General features: G+C 41.2%; 1 protein-coding gene across 1 annotated transcript; it reads right to left on the bottom strand.

Annotated features, from left to right (window-relative positions):
* Positions 1–2,040: 2,040 nt before the first annotated feature.
* Positions 2,041–18,351, bottom strand: LOC145344362 (uncharacterized). The gene is made up of 7 exons (XM_080191489.1): positions 17,864–18,351; positions 15,685–15,903; positions 11,660–12,019; positions 10,321–10,460; positions 9,317–9,485; positions 7,309–7,537; positions 2,041–2,810 (listed from the first exon to the last, which is right to left on the bottom strand). Exons 2-7 carry the CDS (start codon positions 15,892–15,894, stop codon positions 2,041–2,043), a joined length of 1,878 nt encoding a protein of 625 aa, XP_080047615.1. The 5' UTR covers positions 15,895–15,903; positions 17,864–18,351.
* Positions 18,352–20,951: the final 2,600 nt, after the last annotated feature.

The following is a 20,951-nucleotide window of genomic DNA, read 5'->3' on the forward strand; positions in this document are numbered from 1 at the left end:
TCGCACCCTGGCAGACTAACCCACCTCTCAATGACATTCACTGATATTGTAGGAAAGCTGTAATTTGATTTTCACAATGGCTTCCTCTGCACCCTTCTTCATGACAATGTGAATCACATGTGTCTTATATCCAGGTAGAAATGCTGTTGAGCTATTTTCTAGGCTTCAAGTCTACCCTATCCTGGAATCAGTTCAAAGTATACCCTTTTATGATCTGACATAGCATTTCCATGGGACTTGGGAGACTCTTAGGCTGTCCTTCATATTATCTACATGTATGAATGCCTTGCACCCTTTCCCAGTAAAATGATTTAAGTCTTCCTTTAATCTTGAGCAGATCCATCACCTAGACCTGTTGTCGGTGCAGACTTGATGGGCTGAATGGCCTTCTTTTGCACTGTAGGGATTCTATGATAAACTGAGTTTTTAAAATTTCCAAACTTCTGGGGGCAAATCATAATGCAGTTTTGGTGGTAGATTGGCGGGGGCAGTGGTTGTAAATTGGTAACAAAGTTATTTTTCAAACTTGCATCTTTGTCCTCAGGATACTATTGGATAGTATAATGCCATCTTAAGTCTAAGACAGAAAAGTAGGGTATGTGCTTCTGTTATCCTTCCACAGGTGACAGCCACTCAACTAAATATTTAAATGACCCTTTCTTTGAGATTGGGGTTGGAGTCAAAGTGGCAGATGTAAATCCTGCTGCACCATTTAAAATCCTTACTGAATTTTTAGTCTTTTGTATCTGTTATTTTCCATTATTGATTTCTGCCTTCAATATCTGAGAAAGCCACCTTGCTTTTAATGTTTCTCTCAAACATCCACCATTGGATTTTAAACCCAAATCATGGGTCAGTTTTCTTACGTGGCACATCAGGCAGAGCAGCCACTCTGCCCACCTGATAACATCAGCAGGAGTACTGATCTGCTTTTGTATTTAGGTCTCATTATAATATTGTAATCAAAGCAAGCTACCAGTGCTAATCATACTGTCTTTAATTAGGAGCAAGAAGAATCTAATGAGAATGTTCAGTATCAGGATTAGGTTTGGCTTTATGTGCATTGTCTTGGAGTGGGGGAGGTGGTTGTGGAGATGGTTGAACTCAAGATTTGGCCAATTTAACTAGAATGGGATTGAACTGGGAACCAGGGAATGCTGATTTACTTCTCAAAATTGCAGAACCTAGAACTGGAGAGAATGCAAGGCCAAACCTGGCGGCTGGAAATGGTAAGAGATTCTTAAGAAGGAAACAGATGTAGGTGACATCTGGTCTTAAAACCCCTGTAAAGGACCCTCATTTACACATATGCATTAGGCTCCTACCTGTTTCAGGTGAAAGCACCAGCTGCCTTAATCCAGGCCTATTTGAGAGCATTGGACAGGTCCCTGGGACAAGATCAGCATTGAATTTTTTAAAAACTTTGTCCCACTACTGCACCTTTCACAAATTCACACAGTTCGTACAACTCAACAGGCAGATGAAAATTTCCCTTGTATAGCAGAGTGGATTGTTCAATGCTAATTTTTTAAATTCATTTGTGGGACCCAGTTGTCCCTAGATCATCCCTAATTGCCCAAGGGCAGTTGAGAGCCAACCACATTGCTGTGGCTCTGGAGTCACATGTAGGCCAGACCAGATATCAACGGCAGATTGCCTTCCCTAAAGGACATTAGTGAAACAGATGAGCTTTTCCAACAATTGACAGTGATTTCATTGTCACCAGTAGATTCTTAATTCCAGATATCTTTTATTGAATTCAAATTCTACCATGTTCTGTGGCAGGATTTGAACCCGGGTCCTCAGAATATTAGCTGAGTTTCTGGATTAATGGTCCAGTGATAATACCACTAGGCCATTGCCTCCCCTCTTTATAGTGGTATAGTATTAGAAATTCAATGCTACAGTCACAATTCTAGATCTAACTGTGAGGGAAGCATATGTCAACAGATCTGCCAAACATTATCATAAACTTAGCCAATATCTAGCATTCTTTCTAGGTATGCTATGGGCAGTAGGTACAAACAAAATGTATTGGGCTCACAACAGAAAACATTTCTCACCAGATTTCTTCTGAAGAGGAGCTGAGGGGATCCTTCCCCCATATTTCCACATATCCTTTTCTTTCATCTTGTCTTTTGTGCTCTGATGATGTTTAAACAGACCACAGTCTGTGTTTAAAGCTCTGCTGATAGTTGTGGACTTAGTTCTGTTCATATCAACCACATTAGCAGATTTACACTTTAATGTCTTCTTGTCAGTAATTCTCTCAATTGAAGTCTTGCTTATTCTCCCATCAAACTCGACAGGTTTAAGTCTCTTTTCTTTCATTAGTGTATTTGACTGAAAAGGCAGATCATGTTGAGTGAGCTGTTCCATTACATTCTGACTCAGATCCTGACTACTCAGAATTGTCCCAGGGATCTTTTCACCTTCAAGCCCGTTTCTAGAGACACCAGACCCGGCAGGACACAATACGTCTGGACCCAAGTAACTTGCTGGATTGTCAGGGATCCAGCACAATACTTGGCCACAATGAGAATGAAGGCCTCGGCATTCACAAGCAACCCTGAACTGACATACTGACTGAAATACATCAATGCTACTCTGTGATCTTCGATACCCAGGCGGCACAATCTGTGGATAATCAGGGTAAGTTTCCAGAAGCTTCTGTTTAGCTGTGATGGTCATTTGGAGCTCCAAAATGATTCGCTCACTCAGGAGCACAGGGATCCATATTGCTATTCCGGGAGGAACCTTCTCCGTTCTGCCGTTCCAGAAGTTTACAATCAAGGCTTCATAGTCATGATCTGAAAACAAAATTCAAAATTAGAATGAATTTTCTTTCCTTTTTACTGATTAAGCCTCCTTTGAATTTGCAACAGTTTAGCTAAGCAAATACATCATTGAGCATTGAAAGTGAATAATATTAATGGTAAAGTTAAAGGCAGGATGAATAGAGAGGTGAGGGCAGCATGGTGGTTAGCACTACTGCCTCACAGCACCAGGGATCTGGGTTTGATTCCAGCCTTCGGTGACTGTGTGGAGTTTACACGTTCTTCCTGTGTCTGCGTGGGTTTCCTCCGGGTGCTCCGGTTTCCTCCCACAGTCCAAAGGCGTACGGGTTAGATGGTTTGGCCATGCCAAATTGCCCCTTAGTGTCCCAAGATATGTAGGTTAGGGGATTAGTGGGATAAATGCATGGGGCTATGGGGATAGGGAAGGGAGTAGGCCTGGTTAAGATGCTCCGTTGGAGAATCAGAGCAGACTCGATGGGTCAAATGGCCTCCTTTTGCACTGTAGAGATTCTGTAATTGTATTAAAAAAATTCTATAATTCTAGGCCCAAAGGGAAGCATAGAGAAGTTGGAATGCAAAAGCAAGGAAGCAATGATAATTCTGTACCATGCGATTAGAAATACTGGGTGGGATTTTTTGGCCTCGATCACCCTGAAACCAGAAAATCCTGCCCGATGTCAATCCATGGTCCACCCTTTGCCTGCTCTGGTTCCCATCATGGGGCAGTAAAATTCCAAGCACAAAGTGCAGTTTTATATTAATTAAAGGGAAAGTTCACCAACATCCTACATTGGGGGGAGGGGTAGTCGGGGTCGGGGGGGGGATGCGGTCGGTGGATGGTTGGGAGGTGGGAATGTGTGGCAGTGGCATAGTGGTATTATTACTGGACTAGTAATCCAGAGACTTGGGCTAATGCTCTAGGGACATGGGTTTGAATCCCACCAAAGCACACGGTGAAAGCTGAATTAAAAGTTTAATGACCAACGGTGCCCACATCCATGAATGAACAAAAAAAAGTGTGTTGCAAAGCTCATACAAGGCTCATCTCTGCAAAGGCAAATGCTACAAGCATGCTGCAAATTTTGCCCATTATGTGGACTGGATTCAATGCTTTAAGGTACTGTAGCTATCTGAGGAGGACTGGGATGAATAGTAAAATGACTGAGGGTAAGATATACTGTGAGATGTCAATGGTATGCAATATATCAGGTCTGCTATCTCAGACACAAATATCTGGCAATAAATATGCTGCTGTGCCTAAGTGAGACTGCGGGTATATTGTAGCTGGGGTTTGCCATCTTCTTCATAAAGACATCCAAATGTCAGCCAATGTGTGTACCACTACATTTTACCAAATTTTACAATATTGTCTTAAATTATATTATCAGTTATTCACTGGACATTTAGAACTGCATCATGAGAATGAACAGTGCTTTGGAAACTCCTCACTGACCTTCCAGAAGAATACAAGTACCCATGATTTTGCTGCCTGCTCTATACTCTGGAAATGCCAGTGTATTTGTCCTGTGGTCTATCAAATGTGGCAAAATATAAATAACAGTCATACTGCTAACCCAAGCTGCCTGCATGCTGCATAGATTAGAACTGGATTAGATGATGCACATCTTTTTCTGGTCCATGATACCAATGTTCTACATACATGCATGAAAATGCCACATGTGACAGGCAGCAAGAATTCTAATGCATCAAGAAAAAACACCTTTTCATCTCAGGTAGCCTTTCAAGTTGTCAGCTAGGAAGCAATCAAGGGAGTGGAGCAGGGGAAGGTGCTCAGAACTAGAACCATGTTTTATTCATTATTCTTTCTAACTCTATCTATATCCTCGCTAGTTCATTCATTGAAACAATGAGAAACTGTGTCTCATACGAGCATGAAATACAAATCTAATTTAAAGTGATGTCTTACCAGTAGCAAAAGCTATATTCTTTCTCAGAGAGACTCCAAAAGGATAATGTACACCACATAATCCCAGCATCTTGCCTAGTGGATGATCTATCTCAGCCTCGTCCTGTAGCCCCCACCATCACAGATGCCTGTCTTCAGCCAATTCAATTCACTCCATGTGATACCAAGAAACGGCTGAAGGTACTGGATACTGCAAAGGATATGGGCTTTGTCAAGAGTACTAAAGACTTGTGTTCCAGAACTAGCCATGCTCCTAGCTAAGCTGTTTTAGTACAACTACAACACTTATATCAATCTGGCAAAGTAGAAAATTGCTCACGTATGTCTTGTCTAAAAAAAGCAGGACAAATCTGGCCAATTTACCACCCATCAGTCCGCTCTCGATCATCGGCAAAGTCATGGCGTCATCATCAAAAATCAAGTAGCACTTAAACAGGAATAACTGCTCAATGATACTTACTTTGGGTTAGTCCAGAACCACTCAGCTCTTGACTTTATTACAGCTTATTACAATAAGGACAAAAGAGTGGAACTCACAGTGAGGTGAGAGTGACTGCCCTTGACAGCATTGGACTGAGTGTGGCATCAAGTAACCCTATCAAAACTGGAAAATTGATGGGGTGAGGGAAGACGAATTCTCTACTAGTTGGAGTCATACCTAGCGCAAAGGAAGATGGTTGTGGTTGTTGGAGGTTGATCATCTCAGTCGTAGGGTATCACTGCAGGAATTCTGCAGGGTAGTGTCCCAGCCCAACCATCTTCAGCTGCTTCGTCAGTGACCTTCCTTCCATCATAAGGGAAGAAGTGGGGATGTTCACTGTTGACTGTACAATTTTCAGCACCATTTATGACTCCTCATATACTGAAGCCATTCGTGCCCATAGGCAGCAAGGCCTGGACAACAGACGTGAGCTGATAAATAGCAAGTAACATCTGTGTCACGCAAGTGGTAGGCAATGACTATCTCCAACAAGAGAGAATTTAACCATCTCCCCTTAACATTCAATATCATTATCACCGTTGAATCCTGCACTATCAACATTGTTAGGGTTACCATTAACCAGAAACTGAACTGGACCAGCCATACAAATATTACAAGTCAGAAGCTGGGAATTCTGCAGCAAGTAACTCACCTCCTGACATCCCCAAAGCCTGTCCAAATCAGGAGTGCGATAGCATACTCTCTATTGCCTGGATATGCCAATCCAACACTCAGGAAACGCAACACCATCCAGCACAAAGCAGCCTGCTTGATTGGCATCCCATCCGCCACCTTAAACATTCACTCCCCCACCACCAATGCAGCAGTGTGCACCATCTACAAGGTACACTGTAGCAACTCCCAAAACTCTCTCAACAGCACCTTCCAAACCTGCAACCTCTACTGCCTAGAAGGACAAGGAGAGTAGATGCATGGGAATACTACCACCTGAAAGTCCCTCTCCAAGACACATGCCATCCTGACTTAGAGCTATATTGCCATCCCTCACTGCTGCTGGGTCAAAATGCTGGAACACCCTCATTAACAGCACCTTGGGTGTACCTACACCACATGGACTGTAGTGGTTCAAGAAGGGAGCTCTCCATAGCACCAACCCAGAGAAGGTTTAGTTAGTGAAAGCAGGAGGTGATTCACTGAGTTTGAGTATGAAGAAGAAAGTGCACATAGAGTTGAAGGAGCAGTTATTCATTGCCAGACATAGCTAACCTTCTGTTGCTGATGTAACTTTGCTGGAAAAGAATGTTAATGTAAGCTGGGTGACAATTCACAAGGAGCTTTTTTTTATGATGCTGAAGACCAATTTCACCTCCAGAAAGAATTCAGTGGAGAGATGTAAAACAGGTTGCTGATTTGCTGTTACCCATTTTATTGTATCACAAAAAAGTCAAAATCTTCCAACTTGTTCTGCAAGCCAGAAGATTATGTTGACGAATTGAAAACATCTGAAGCACAATGTCATGCAGCTCTAAGTCTCAGCCTGACCCAAACTGAGCAGGTATTAGGCTATCTCATACACATTTCTGCTAAGAAATCTTTTTCAGCATCATTACTACACACACAATGGGGTGGCAGGGTGGCATGGTGGCACAGTGGTTAGCACTACTGCTTCACAGCGCCAAGAACCCATGTTTGATTCCCAGCTTGGGTCATTGTCTGTGCAGAGCCTGCACTTTCTCCTTGTGCCTGCATGGGTTTCCTCCGGGTGCTCTGGTTTTCTCCCACAGTTCAAAAGACGTGCTGGTTACATGCATTGGCCATGCTAGATTCTCCCTCAATGTACCCAAACAGGCAGCAGAGTGTGGTGACTAGGCGATTTTCACAGTAACTTCATTACAGTGTTATTGTAAGCCTATTTGTGAAACTAACAAATAAACTTCAAACACAAGCATTTATTCTCACATTCATTCTAGTAGCAGTTTTAATGCCTGGTGTGGGGATATTTTTCGATGGTTGATAATATGTGAGCTCTTTAGTTTAAATGGATGAGTATTTGCCTTAAAATAATGCTGAAATTAAAAGGTCACCCACTCGAAAACTTCCTCTCATATATATTGCTTCTGTGTTTTGTTGAAATTCAGTACCTGAATTTAATCCTCGTTGTTCTCTTCCCTGTAACACTGTCCCTGGGCCGTACCGGTCCATGCCAACTTCCTGTGGTGCCAAGACTTTGCATCCAGGTCCAATGGCATGCCTTCTGGCATCTTCGTAGTGTATTATATCATGGAGGGCAGTTTCCTGCAAGCAACATTGGGCTTTTCGTTTTGTCTTCTTACCCGTGTCGAATTGCACCAAAAATCGACCTGGATATCCCTAAATATAATAGTTTCTCAGGCAACATGCAATTTAAAGACATCATTTAATATACCTCACTTTGGATTTAGGAATGGTTGGCTCACCAATATTTTTAAACTTTTTTATGAGATTGAGAAGTTTAGACAGAGTCAATATATGGTAGACATCAGTCTGTCAGAATGGACGAAGTGACCATTTTTAAATTCTTTGCATCCTTACTCATGTACAGTCATTATTTTGGTCTTTTCCTCTATTCACTAGTTTAACAAAAAGGTAGATGTACATTATCAACAGCTCACATGACAGTCAAATCTAGTAGGCCAATTGAAAGGGTACAGAGGAGATTTACAAGGATGTTGCCTGGACTGGGAGGCATGCCTTATGAAGATAGGTTGAGGGAACTGGGACTCTTCTCCCTGGAGAGACGAAGGTTGAGAGGCGACCTGATAGAAGTTTATAAAATGTTGAGAGGAATAGATAGGGTGGATTCTCAGAGGCTATTTCCCCGGGTTGAAATGGTCGCTACGAGAGGACACAGATTTAAGGTGCGGGGAGGCAAGTACAGAAGTGATGTTAGGGGTAAGTTTTTCACTCAGAGGGTGGTGAGTGAATGGAATCGGCTGCCGTCAGTGGTGGTGGAGGCGAACTCGCTGGGGTCTTTTAAAAGACTTCTGGATGAGTATATGGGATTTAATGGGATTGGGGGTTATAGATAGGTCTATGGATTGGTAGGTGTTGATGTGATCGGCGCAACTCGTGGGCCGAAGGGCCTGTTTGTGCTGTAGTGTTCTATGTTCTATGTTCTATGTATGTGTAGCATTGTTCTGAGGACTGATCACAATCAGCAATCAATTCAAGATTAGTAAACAGTATAATACAAATTTTTACTTGTCAAAAACATATTAAAGGCAATCATAAAAAGGCCATGTAGAATTACATGTGGCAGGTAGATGATTGAAAAAAGTGCAAATTAGAAGCTTAAATCTCCTAACAATTCACTACTCACAGGAATGAGACTTCACAATTTCTATAATTCCCTTTCTGGGCTGAAATGGTTAAGTGGAGGAACAGAAATCTCATCATTATAAAGGGCCTTGTACTGTTAAGTCCAAACATTCTGTAATTAATGCACAAATGCAGCAATTGCTTGAAACTGCATGGGACTTTGATGTTGAACAGCTATTTTTGCTAGATAAATTATCCAACGTGCATTTCTCTGCAGAGTGTTTGGATTTTTCTTTACAAGGGCAGAAACATCACAAATATTCAGGCTTTTGGAATAGTGCAGAAGAAGCTTTTTCATGTGTCCAGTCTGGGGTACTAAATGCTGACATTCAATTCAAAATAAAGAGAATTTTAAAAAGTAAAGGTTGTTTCTGTCATTTTGCAGTAAAGCATTTGCAAATCACAAGCAACATTGAGCATCTACAATGTGGAGTTTTCACTACACTGAAATATCTACAATTGATCTGAGATTGAGAGCATGATAAACCTTTTCCCAACAATCGACTGTGATCTTCTAAGTAGGTAGATTGAGTTAGTGTCATACTGCATTTTTGCACCATGGACCTATTACTTACAATTCTAATCTGATGGAGAATCTACTGGAGCAAAAGTGACTGAGAAGGAAATGGCACTTCATCTGTCTGGGAAGGGTCTGAACTTCCTGCGTCTCAAGAACAGGTGAGAATGAAGGAGTGGTTCATCTTCGTAAAAGACCTAGATCTGAGGAAAGTGCTGTAATTTCAGGGACGTTGATGATGATTGAGGTGGAGATATATACAAACGCATAATCACCTCAACTTCTTGGCCAAGTCTTCCCAGATAATAATATCCATTATCCTTCTTTTGAGCCAATACACGAGCTCCCCTTATGAGCTCTCCAGCACTGGAATCAATTAAATCTCCTTTTGTTATAGCCTTCATACCTCTGGGGTGCAATGTACTCCAGCAGTACGGAAGATAGCTGTGTAAGTCAGACAGACACAAAGGATATATGTCAGATATACCGGATACATAGCAGATAGTAAAAGACCCGCTGAAAAAATCTTTGTTCAACATTTTATGTGTAGCCAGAATGTTTGAACATTCTAGTTTTTTGTTCAGTGCAGATATTTGCAATGTAAATGATTTCCCTCTCCTATAGGAACGGGTTTTCCTCTTCAGTGTTGATAACTGGCACAGCAAGATTTCTGCCCACCCTCCTTATCCACCACAACCCTAACCCAATAGAGTAATCAAGTCTGGATTGCAAGCAGAGTTCTATTCTAAAAATGACTAATTGTACAAAGGCAGCAAATTCTAGTGGTGTTACAGTGAGGCCATCACTGCAGCATCAGATGACCCATGATGAGTTTAAACTGTCTTTGGCACCCCAAAGATGTCCTTTTGAAGGCCTCAGCTTAGCTTAGGGCCTTTAACAGTTAAACATTTGGGGTCTAAACCTCATACTGTTCACTTGAAAACTGTCCTAATTTCTAGAATTCCCTTCCTACACCTCTCTGGTCTCTACCTCTTTTTCTTTCACCTCTTAAAACCTACCTCTTTGACTATGCTGTTGATCACCTGTCCTAATATGTCCTTATGTGGCTCATTGTAAATGTTTGTCTGATTTTTGCTATTGGGAAGCCTCTGAGGACATTTTATCACATTAAAGGTGCTATATAAACGCAAGCTGTTGTTATGGATGATGATGATCAACATTTTGTCCAAACTTTGACAGCGACCAAATGTCCTAGCTGAAAACATACATATCAGCTGTGCAGAACATAAATACCATTTTGCTCCTCAAAACAACATACCTGAAACATACAGCTCCATGTAACTGTCTAATAGGGCTGTAGGGACCTCTATTCAATGCTGCAGTCATATTGCAGTACTTTAGCTCTGAGTAGCATGGTTTCTTCAGGTCAGAATAATTGAGTTGGTAGACTGGGATAAGCTGCAAAAAGATAAAACAGTACAACATTTCCAGGGCTGATGTTAATGAGTTTTGTATTAATTCCTTTCACAATTTATTCTTTAAAAATATTTGTTAAAATGTATTTTAATACTTTGAGATCCTCACAATTAAATTCTCAATGTTGTCTCAAACATTAGCATCAAGAAATATCTACTGCAAAAGATAGAGCGCTTTCTCTACCTTCCCCACTAGATTTATATATTTTATACATAATACAGACACACTTATACACACACGCACAGGTGGATTCCTCGTGGAGTTGCTTATGTTGACCAATGCAAGGGTTGCTGGTGTAGAAGTGCAGAACTGGGAGATGAATCTTAGGGCAATGAGCAAGGGTGGAGGGCACGTTGCAGGGTGCCACTGATAAAGACATGTTGATAAGTGGATAAGAGGAGAAAAGGCATGAGCCTGGCTCAGCGACAAGGTAGAAAGTTTACAAGTGATTAGGTGAAGTCAGAAAGAGCAATTGGGAGCTGCAGTGAGGAGATGAAAAGTTATATATCTTTGCCGCAGGTGGACTCAAATATAGGAAAGTCTGTCAGTGGATTAGATATGACAATGAAAGACGGGCATAATAATTTTAAAAGTCATGTTAGTAGTCATTTCAATAGCCAAGACTTTAGTCACCTCTCTTTGGTTGATTTGCTCATTTTGGCCATTGCATATCTATGACAAATGACCATCATTGTTTAATGGTTGCAATGTATTTTAAGTGTCTATACCATTTATATCTCAATAACAATCAGCAGAAAAATGATTAACGTAAGAGTGGGAAATTCTAGAACTCTTATTGCTGTGTGAAGGGATGTATTGAATAAAAGTTCTGAATTTAAATATATTTAACTTTTTGTTTCTAGTACTGTTGCAGTGATATTTTCACAGTAACTTCATTGCAGTGTTAATGTAAGCCTACTTGTGACACAAATAAAATAAATATTTGGAGAATAAGTAAAATCCAAAATAATTTAAACTTTCTTCAAATGTTATATTTCACTGCAAAACATAGGTCTTAAATGGATGCTGTCCATTTATATTTTTTGGAAAGGAACTATATTCTTTAACATGTCCCTTATTGTGGGCAGATGTTGTAGGGCTGCTGTTGTAGACAGTAAAGACAGTCCTGCAAATCACAAACAGTCAGTAAATAACGTCATTTTAGACATTTTGACACCCACTTGTTCCACTGATCCACTTCTGTTGAGACTTGCTGCTTGAAAATAAGCCCCTGTTTGCCATGATAGTTTTTCTAAGAAGCCATGAGTTTCAGGCTTGCTGCAATCTCCCATCACATAAAGTGTGTGTACTGGTCGACCCATGGCTGCAAATGTCAACAGAGTGTAGATTTCCTGAGGGTTGATGTCAGGTATCCCATCTGTTATTAGGTAAACAGCATCACTGGCAGGATCATCAAATGCAACAGCTAAAGCATGTTGCATGTTTCTACCAGTTTTGCATTCCAGAGATTTGATCCATGGGATAGTTTTCTCTACTGCCTGAGGTGTGCAATCAATCAAGCTGTCACAGTATTTTGCAACCTAGTGAACAGTAAACAAATAAATATCCGTTTAGTCACTCATCAGAATCATAAGAAATTGTGCAGCTTCGTAACCTATGGAGGTTTTACATTGGGGCAGAATGGGATTGGCTCTACCCAGTACGTGGGACATTACAGCTGGACAACCTCAGAGACAATGGAGTAAATACCTAGCATAAAAGTAACAGAATAAAAGAATCAGCGTGGCTTAATATTAATTTAACTATATTATGAACAGGCGGTGGTAAGCACAGCCTGACACATATGCTGAAAATACTCAACACTGACATATTTTAACATATGAAATTTATGAATGAAATTTTGTTAAGAAGGCACATTATCATCAATGACCAACATATAAGACAGCAGTCACATAACAGTGGTCCAGAGTGTGAACATTAGCTAAGAAAACTGTAGGACTTGATTTGGAATCAGAAGTCATCAGGAATATAGTGCATGTATGTGTTTGTCATAGAAATCTGTCTATTTCTCTCTGCATTACCAACCATACCTAAGAGTGTGAGGCTTGAAGGGACAGATTTCATGGGAACAAGGAGCAGTCCGGGCAATTAGGGATGGGCAATAAAAAGGAAAAAACAGCCTGCTCACCTGGCACTCAGTTTGGGTTCCGCCTCAGCTCCTGCCCTCATCACACCCTTTATTCAAGCAAGGACAAAGAGCTGAACTCCAGAGAGAAGGTGAGGCTGACTGCCCTTGACATCAAGGTAGCATTTGACCGAGTGTAGCACCAAGGAGCTAATAGAGCCACTGGAATCAGTGGGAAATAGGAACGCACCCCATTGGTTAGAGTTACAAAGGAAGTTGGTTTTGTGATTGGGGGTCAGTAATCTCAGCTCCTGGACATCACTGCAGGAATTCCTCAGAATAGTGTCCTAGGCCCAACTATCTTCAGCTGCTTCAGCAATGATCTACCTTCTATCACAAGGACTGAAGTGGGGATGTTTGATGACGACTACACAATGTTCAGCACAATTTTCAACTTCTCATATATCGAAGCAGCCCATGTCCAAATGCAACAAGACCTGGAAAATATCCAGGCTTGGGCTGACAAGTGGCAAGTAACATTTGTGCCACACAAATGCCAGGCGATGACTGTCATATGGTGACACAGTAGTTGTCACTGCTGACTCACAACGTCAGGGTCCAGGGTTCAAATCCTGGCTTAAGTCACTGTCTGTGTGGAGTTTGCACATTCTCCCCATGCATGGGTTTCCTCTGGGTGCTCCAGTTTCCTCCCACAGTCTAAAGATGTATGTGATGAATGGATTGGCCATGCTAACTTGCCCCTTAGTGTCTGGGGGGTTAGCTAGGGTAAATGCATGGGTTATGGAGACAGAGCCTGGGTGAGATTGTTGTCAGTGCAGACTCAATGAGTCGAATGGCCTCCTTCTGCACTGTAGGATTCTATGATTCTAAGAGAGGATCTAACTATCACCCCTTGACATTCAATGGAATTACCATCACTGAATTACTGAATCCCCCACTATCAACATCCAGGGGGTTACTAGTAACTGAAAGCTGAGCTGGATAAGCCATGTAAATACTATGGCTACCAGAGCAGGTCAGAGGCAAGGAATCACGTGGCAAGTAACTCACCTCCGGACCCCCCAAAGCCTGTGAACTATTTACAATACGCAATTTAGGAGTGTAATGGAATGTTTTTCACTTGCCTGGATAACTTTTCACTTGCCCCCAACATTCAAGAAGCAGCCGGTTTGATTGGTACCCCAAACCTCCACATCCTCCACCACTGACGAACAGTGAAAGCTTTGTGTACCATCTGTATGATGCACTGCAGGAACTCACTAAGGCTCCTCAGGCAGCATCTTCCAAAGTTACAAACTCTACCTCCAAGAAGGACAAGAGCAGCAGATACCTGGTGCCGCCACCTGGAGGTTCCCCTCCAAGTCACTCACCATCCTGACCTGGAAATATATCACCATTCCTTCACTGTTGCTGGTTCAAAATCTTGGAAATACCTTCCAAACAGCAAGGTGGGTGTCCCTACATCGTATAAACCACAACACTTCAAGATGGCAGCTAACCACCTTCTTCTCAAGGGCAACTAGGGATGGACACTAAATGCAGGCATAGCCAGCAATGCCCACATCTCGTAAATTAATTTTAAAACATTTTAAAAAGCGTTTCAGTTTGTTGCTGTAGAAGTCTTAAAACTTGAAATCTTGTACAATTCCTTTAAATTGGTCACTGGGAATTGAAATGTCTTTTTAAAATTGATTGATGTCTTTGGGGACCATAACACACGTATATGGTGGGCAATCATCGTGGAGACATGGACCCAGGAAACTACTCAGTGTGAACCCAAAGACCATCAGCTTACTGCAACAGTGGGCCAGCATGAGGTGGACTGTATCCTTGTCTGCTCCCACACATGCTAGACAATTTTAATTCAGTTAATAAGATAAATTTTGAATAATGCCAGTAATGGTGGCAGTGAAACAACTACCAGATTATCATAAAAACCCATTTGGTTCACTAATGTGGTTTAGAGAAGGAAATATGTCGCCCTTACTTCATCTGGTCTAGTTGTCACTACAGACCCAAATCAATGTGGTTTGCTCCAGCATTAAAGGACCCAATAGTTCCTCCCTTTCCCAACACCCATCTCACGGTCCAAATGTGAGCATCCAGGTGCGATGAAGAAATCTCAAGTCACTCCTGAAAGAGTCCTTAGTGTACCCATGCGCATGGACAGGAGGCTTAGAGCCGCCCTCATTGCAACATGGATCCAGGAGGTCCAGGATTAGGGTTGACACTTTGGAAGCTTTTCTGAATATGGCCCCTCCTATGTCAAAAACGTATTTTTCCCCAAGTGTCTAACAATTCTGGGCTAGATTGTGCTGACAGGGCCAGTGGGATTCACTCCAGTTTTTGTGCCAAATTAAACAAACTTTGGGAAGATTGTGCCCTTAGTTTTTATATTCCATACGTTTTTAAAATTGAATTTAAATTTCACCAGCTGCCATTATGGCATTTGAGCTTATGTCCCCAGAGCATTAGCCCGGACCTCTTGATAACTAGTTCAGTGACATTACCGCTATGCCACCATCTATCTCCTTCTGATCTCGTCTAGATAAACTAGAAAGTAAAAATAGGGACATTGCATATGCAAATAATGGAAAGTGTTAAAAGGAGACATGATTATTGTTCAAACTCGATACATTTACAGGAGAAAGTTAGTGCAGAAAAAAGCTAGGGTTACTTGAATGAGCAGAGAATCAAAAATTAAAATTAAAGTGAAAATTTGAAGAGGAAAAATGTTAATGAGAAAGAGCAGAATACTTGGATAATACTTCCAAAGGGCCAGCTCAAGCACAATGGATCAAATGGCCTCTTTCTGTGCTGCAAGATTCTGAGAAGTTTTAGAAAAGAGTACATAACAAACCTGGAGCCAAGAATACAGAAGAAAATCAAATACAAAAGTGAGTAGAAAGGCTAAAAAAAGAGGCTGAAAGTAACTGACAATAACATAAAGAAAAATAATCAAGAATATTCTGTTCAAATAGAAAGTTGTGGCTATAATGAAAGAACAGGGCCCATTAAGATGAAGAACAAAATCTTATTCAAGCTAAAGAAAAAGGCAAGAAGAAAGTGAGAGTAAAACACAAAGGAAGCAACTTGTACCTTGCCAGAAAAGACAATAATATTGAATTTGCAGTCATTCACTGTGTGTGTCCACGTGTACAGGGTCTGGATCAGGTAGTGTTTCACTGCATCTAGCTTGGAGTGCATACTCTCAGATAGATCCAGAACAAAGGTTACATTCTTGTCTTTAATATCTCTGAAGAGAAGTGATGAATTCCCAGCAAAGAGCAAAGGACACCATACTGGCATAATGACACCCTGAAATGAAAAACATCCAATTAATTATATATCAAATTTGTCTTCCAGTTCAACTTCCTGAGGTCCAATAAAGTGTTAAGAACTTAAGCTCTGGAACTCAGTAAAACACAAACCCTTTCATGATGTCTAAAATCTCATTTCCAAATTATTCCACGCAATGACAATTTTGTACTTCCAAAGTATTTTAATTAAAATTAATCTATGCCCTCCAAAATACTATAACCAATAACATCATGCTGATTCTAAAGTCTCCTCTATTGCAAACCGTCTTCTTCAATCCCTCACCCTTGTCCCCTCATCTTCAATAAGATTGACACCAGCCAATCAGCTGTCTCTTATCAATTCCTTTCTTTCCCCTATCCCACAGGAACAAACTTCCTTAAGATTTCCTGTTGACCTAGCTCTGAACTTTCATCTTTCTCTAATTTCTCTCCTCATGCCTTCTCCATGTTCATTTTGTCTATGAGACCACCTGCACCCTCAGCCTTACTCCCACCAAGCTGCCTGAATTCCATGCATAGCTTCCTTGCACGCTTACCAAAGCATGCTTACCAATAACACCTCCCACTTCTCAGGTACTGTCCCCTTCAAACCTGCTGCTATCAATTTTTGACCTCATTATTGCTGACTACTGCCCTGATTTGAAATCTATGGTCTCTAAAGCACAGCATTCACCTGAACTGTGCACTCTTCATAGTAGATAGAGTCATATAGCACAGAAACAGGCCCTTTAGCCCACCATGTCTATGCCAATATTCAACAAAATCTTCAATTTCCACAGTATTGCTTTTATTAACATTTACAATGTATAATTTGTGAGTAATACAAATTAGAATTTAAATCCTAGCTTGTGATAAATATTACTGTGATAGCCCCATGAGGTCGATGGGGAATCACTGATTGGTCTCCCTGTGGAGCTCGTTAAGTATGAGTTTCCCTGGTAACAGGCAGTGATCTGCCCAGTGGGAACTCATTTTATAAGGCAGGCCCAGGACTGAGCTTGCTGAATGATTGTCCCAGACAGCGACTAGTTAGTGTGTGTACATCTAGGTAGTGGTTTTACTTTGCATTCTGTAATAAACTCACACCAGTAAATTCCTTGTTGTTTTCTATTTTCATTTGAAGAAGTCTTATTTCATTAGCCCAAATTCCCATTTTATTTCTGTTTGTTTACTACAAAGACCAGCATGCATGTTTTTTGTGGCCTGTTTGTTTATGTATTTGTTGGTGGATTTTTCTCTTTAATGTATGATGTACACAAGTTCATTCTTTTCTATGATCATTGACTTTATTCTGTTCTCTCTCCTCTATTTACCACAACACATTAATGCAACTTGATATTTACATTTTGTGTTCTTGTCTGGAAAATCTTAATAAACATTACATTGAAAACAATGATCATTTGGAGAAGGTTCCAGAGAGTAGCCAGTGCCTGCAGAACCACAACCCAGCACACAGGAGCATCTTCAAAAAGGAGAAAGTCATTGGTGGTGAGGGTGGATGTATTTCAGTGTAGAGACAAAGACAGAAATGGCTACCTAATGGGGGTTCAATACCCAAATTTCCAACAAAAAGCCTGAGCTCAAATTGAAGTTACAAGGAATCACCTTTGGCCTCTTCCAGGGAATAAGCCTGCATCTGGGACACAAAGATTGAAGTATTGAGGAAAGGGCTGTTTGAAAGGCAACTCCATGCAAGTGCTGTTGAATAAAGTTGAATAAAGACTGGCACCAGCATCAATGACCTAAACTATCCCAAACATCCACAGGGCAGGTAAGGGGTAATAAGCTAAGGAAGCATTATTTCATAACCATTCTAAATTAAGGTGCATTTATGTAAATGTAAAAATGCTCCCATTACAGACATTGAAGAATCTTCAAGTACAGTATTTCACAGTGAAAAGGGACTCTCCGCAAGAGTCCGCAATCTTTTTCCTTTTAATGTTTGGATTGCTTCTTACCTTATGCAGACTTGTTCTGTCCAGTATTCGGCTTGGGCCTGTATGAGGGTGTGCCTTCACCTCTCTGGATTGGATAGTTCTCAATAAGTAAAATTACCCTCTCAGCTTTTTTCCTAATGTTTATGTCTCTCTCTGTACGTTTTACTTTCTATTACAACGAGTTTCTCTCGGTCCACAATTCTGAATATGTGTGCCTTGCTTTTGTTTTGGTTATTCCTGTATGTTTGAATACCTGTGTGTCTGCAATGTTCCATTTAGTGTCTCTTTCTATGTGAATAATTTTGCATGCACATCTCTTCTACGTGAATGTTTATTTATTTGTGCTCATCTCATTGTAATTGCATGGATCTATTTCAAATTACCTGCCTGTTTGTAACTTGCCAACTAGTTTGTACTTTACTCTGCATCTTTTTGTTACTCCGTTTTTACTCTTCCTATAATTCCATTTTTATTTCTAGACATTAAGTACAGTAACTCTCTGTGTCTATTCTCTTCTCTTGATTTCTATCCTTAAACCTCCCCGTAATGAGTTTGTGTTTCTGTTGTTACCTGGGAGACCACATACAAGTGGAATGTACCAATCTGTCACCACAGAGGTAGTTTTAAATTACTCTCACTATCTGTGCCTTATCATTCTCCAACTAAACAATCAGGTTGCTTCCTGCACCACTGTAAGTTACTATTTTGTTTAAAATCACAAGGTGAGCAAATAAACTTCAGTGATTGAATGGATGAACTATTAATGTTACAAGTGGTCTCATCCAACTTTTATTTCACTATATGTTAAGGCAAAATCATTCCAGTACGTATATAACATGATTTTAATTAAACATATCATCAGGACGCTGGAGATACAATTCAGGCGCTTGTGCAGATCTAGACGCAACCTGCCGTTTGCTGTGCCTTTGCACAACATTGCCCAGCAGTGAGGACTGGAGCTTAAAGAGGGAGATCATGATTCCTAGAGGCAATTCATAGAATCCTACAGTGCAGAAGGAGACCATTTGGATGACCCAGGCCTTATCCCTATAACTCCCTGTATTTACCCTAGCTAGTCCCCCTGACACTAAGGGGCAATTTAGCATAACCAATCCACCTAACATCTTTGGACTGTGGGAGGAAATAGAGTACCCGGTGGAAACCCATGCAGACATGGGGAGAACGTGCAAACTCCACACAGACACAAGCCGGGAATCAAACCCACATCCCTGGTGCTGTGAGGTAGCAGCGTTAAGCACTATGCCACTGTGCTGCCCTGATGATGTACCTGCCATTTCAGAAAAGAAGTCGAATCTACCACTTAATTAGCTGCCATAGATGTCATGATGGCTTGATTCAGGTACACTTTCAGCTATTTATTTTAATGCTTTCAGGTAATGTGGGAATTGCTGGCAAGGTCAGTATTTGTTGTCTGTTCCTAATTGCCCTTGAGAAGGTAGTAGTGAGCCCCCTTCTTGAACCGTTAGTCCATCTGGTTCTGGTAAATTCACAGTGCTGTTAGGAAGAGAGTTCTTGAATTTGGATCTTGTGATAGTGAAGGAAGGGTAATATAGTTCCCAAGTCACAAAGGTGTGTGATTTGAAGGTGTTCACATGTGCCTGCTGCCTTTGACCTTCTGGGTGGTTGTGGTCATGAGTTTGGAAGGTGCCATTGAGGGAACCTTGGTGAGTTGCTGCATTAGTTGTTGTATAAACTTCCTACACTTGACAATGTGCTTTGGTGGTAGAGGGAGTGAATGTTTAAGATGGTGAATGGGATACCAATCAAGTGGGCTGCTTTGCACTGGGTGGTATCAGCTTGTTGATTGTTGTTGGAGCTGCTGTCATCCGGACAAGTGAAAAATATTCCAGCACACTCTTGACTTGTGCCTTGTAGATGGTGGACAGGCCTTAGAGAGTCAGGAGTTGAGTTGCTCTCTACAGAATTCCCAGTCTGTGACCTGCGTTTGTAGCCACAGCATTTATATACAGGTCCAGTTTGGTTTCTGGTTAATGGAAACCCTCAGGATGTTGACAGTGGGGGATTCAGCGATGGTAATCCCATTAAATGTCAAGGGGAAATGTTAGATTCTCTGTTGCTTGGGATTGTCATTGCCTGGCACTTGTACTTTACTTGCCACTTATTAGCCCAAGTCTGAATGTTGTCTAGGTCTTGCTGCTTCAGACTGCTTCAATGGCTAATGAATTGGGAATGGTATCACATCTTAGGCTGAACGATCAACTCTCGGGAGTCACAGATTTAACTGCAAAACATCATTTAAACTGTCATAGCAAAGCAGAAAATGCTGGAAAATCTCAGCAGGTCTGACAGCATCTGTGGAGAGAGAATAGAGCCAATGTTTCAAGTTTGGATGACCCTTCATCAGAACTCAACGTGTTATATAAATACAAGGAAACAAATGTTACTCTTACTTAAAATTAATGCTACCTGGAGCTACAGTTTAGTAAATGGGATAAAAAGTACCAAATGTCACATAGAAATTTAATGTCAGAATTCTACCAGATCCCAGCCCTGATCATGAAACTAAGTGTCCAACCCTGCAGACACCACAGTGAGTAAGATTATATTCCACACTTAACTCTCTCTCCCTGCAGACCTGCCGGAGCTGCTCAGTGTTTCCAACATCTTCTGTTTTCATTCAGAATAGAGGCTTCAGACATAGGAGCTGCCGCACCCCTGGCAACAAGCCGCTTAGCAACAAGCTCTGCCCTAGCAACAAGCCCATAAAACCATAAGATATAGGAGTAGAATTAGGCAATTTGGCCCATCTTGCCTGCTTCCAATAACCCTTGATCTCCTTATTGATCAAGAACCTAACTATCTCTGTCTTAAAGACACTCAAAGGCCTGGCCTCCACAGCCCTGTGGCAATGAGTTCCACAGATTCACCGCCCTCTGGCTAAAGAAATTCCTCATCTCAGTTTTAAGGAAGCATCACTTCACTCTGAGAATTCTAGTCTCGAATTCTAGTCTCTCCCACTAGTGGAAACATCCTCTGCAGCTCCACTTTATTTAAGCCTCTCAGTTTTCTGTAAGTTTCAATTGGATCCCCCCTCATCCTTCTAAGGACCAGACTCCTCAGCCACTCC

This window comes from Carcharhinus amblyrhynchos, chromosome 6, assembly GCF_965287045.1.
Source record: "Carcharhinus amblyrhynchos chromosome 6, sCarAmb.v2.hapA, whole genome shotgun sequence".
NCBI lineage: Eukaryota > Metazoa > Chordata > Chondrichthyes > Carcharhiniformes > Carcharhinidae > Carcharhinus > Carcharhinus amblyrhynchos.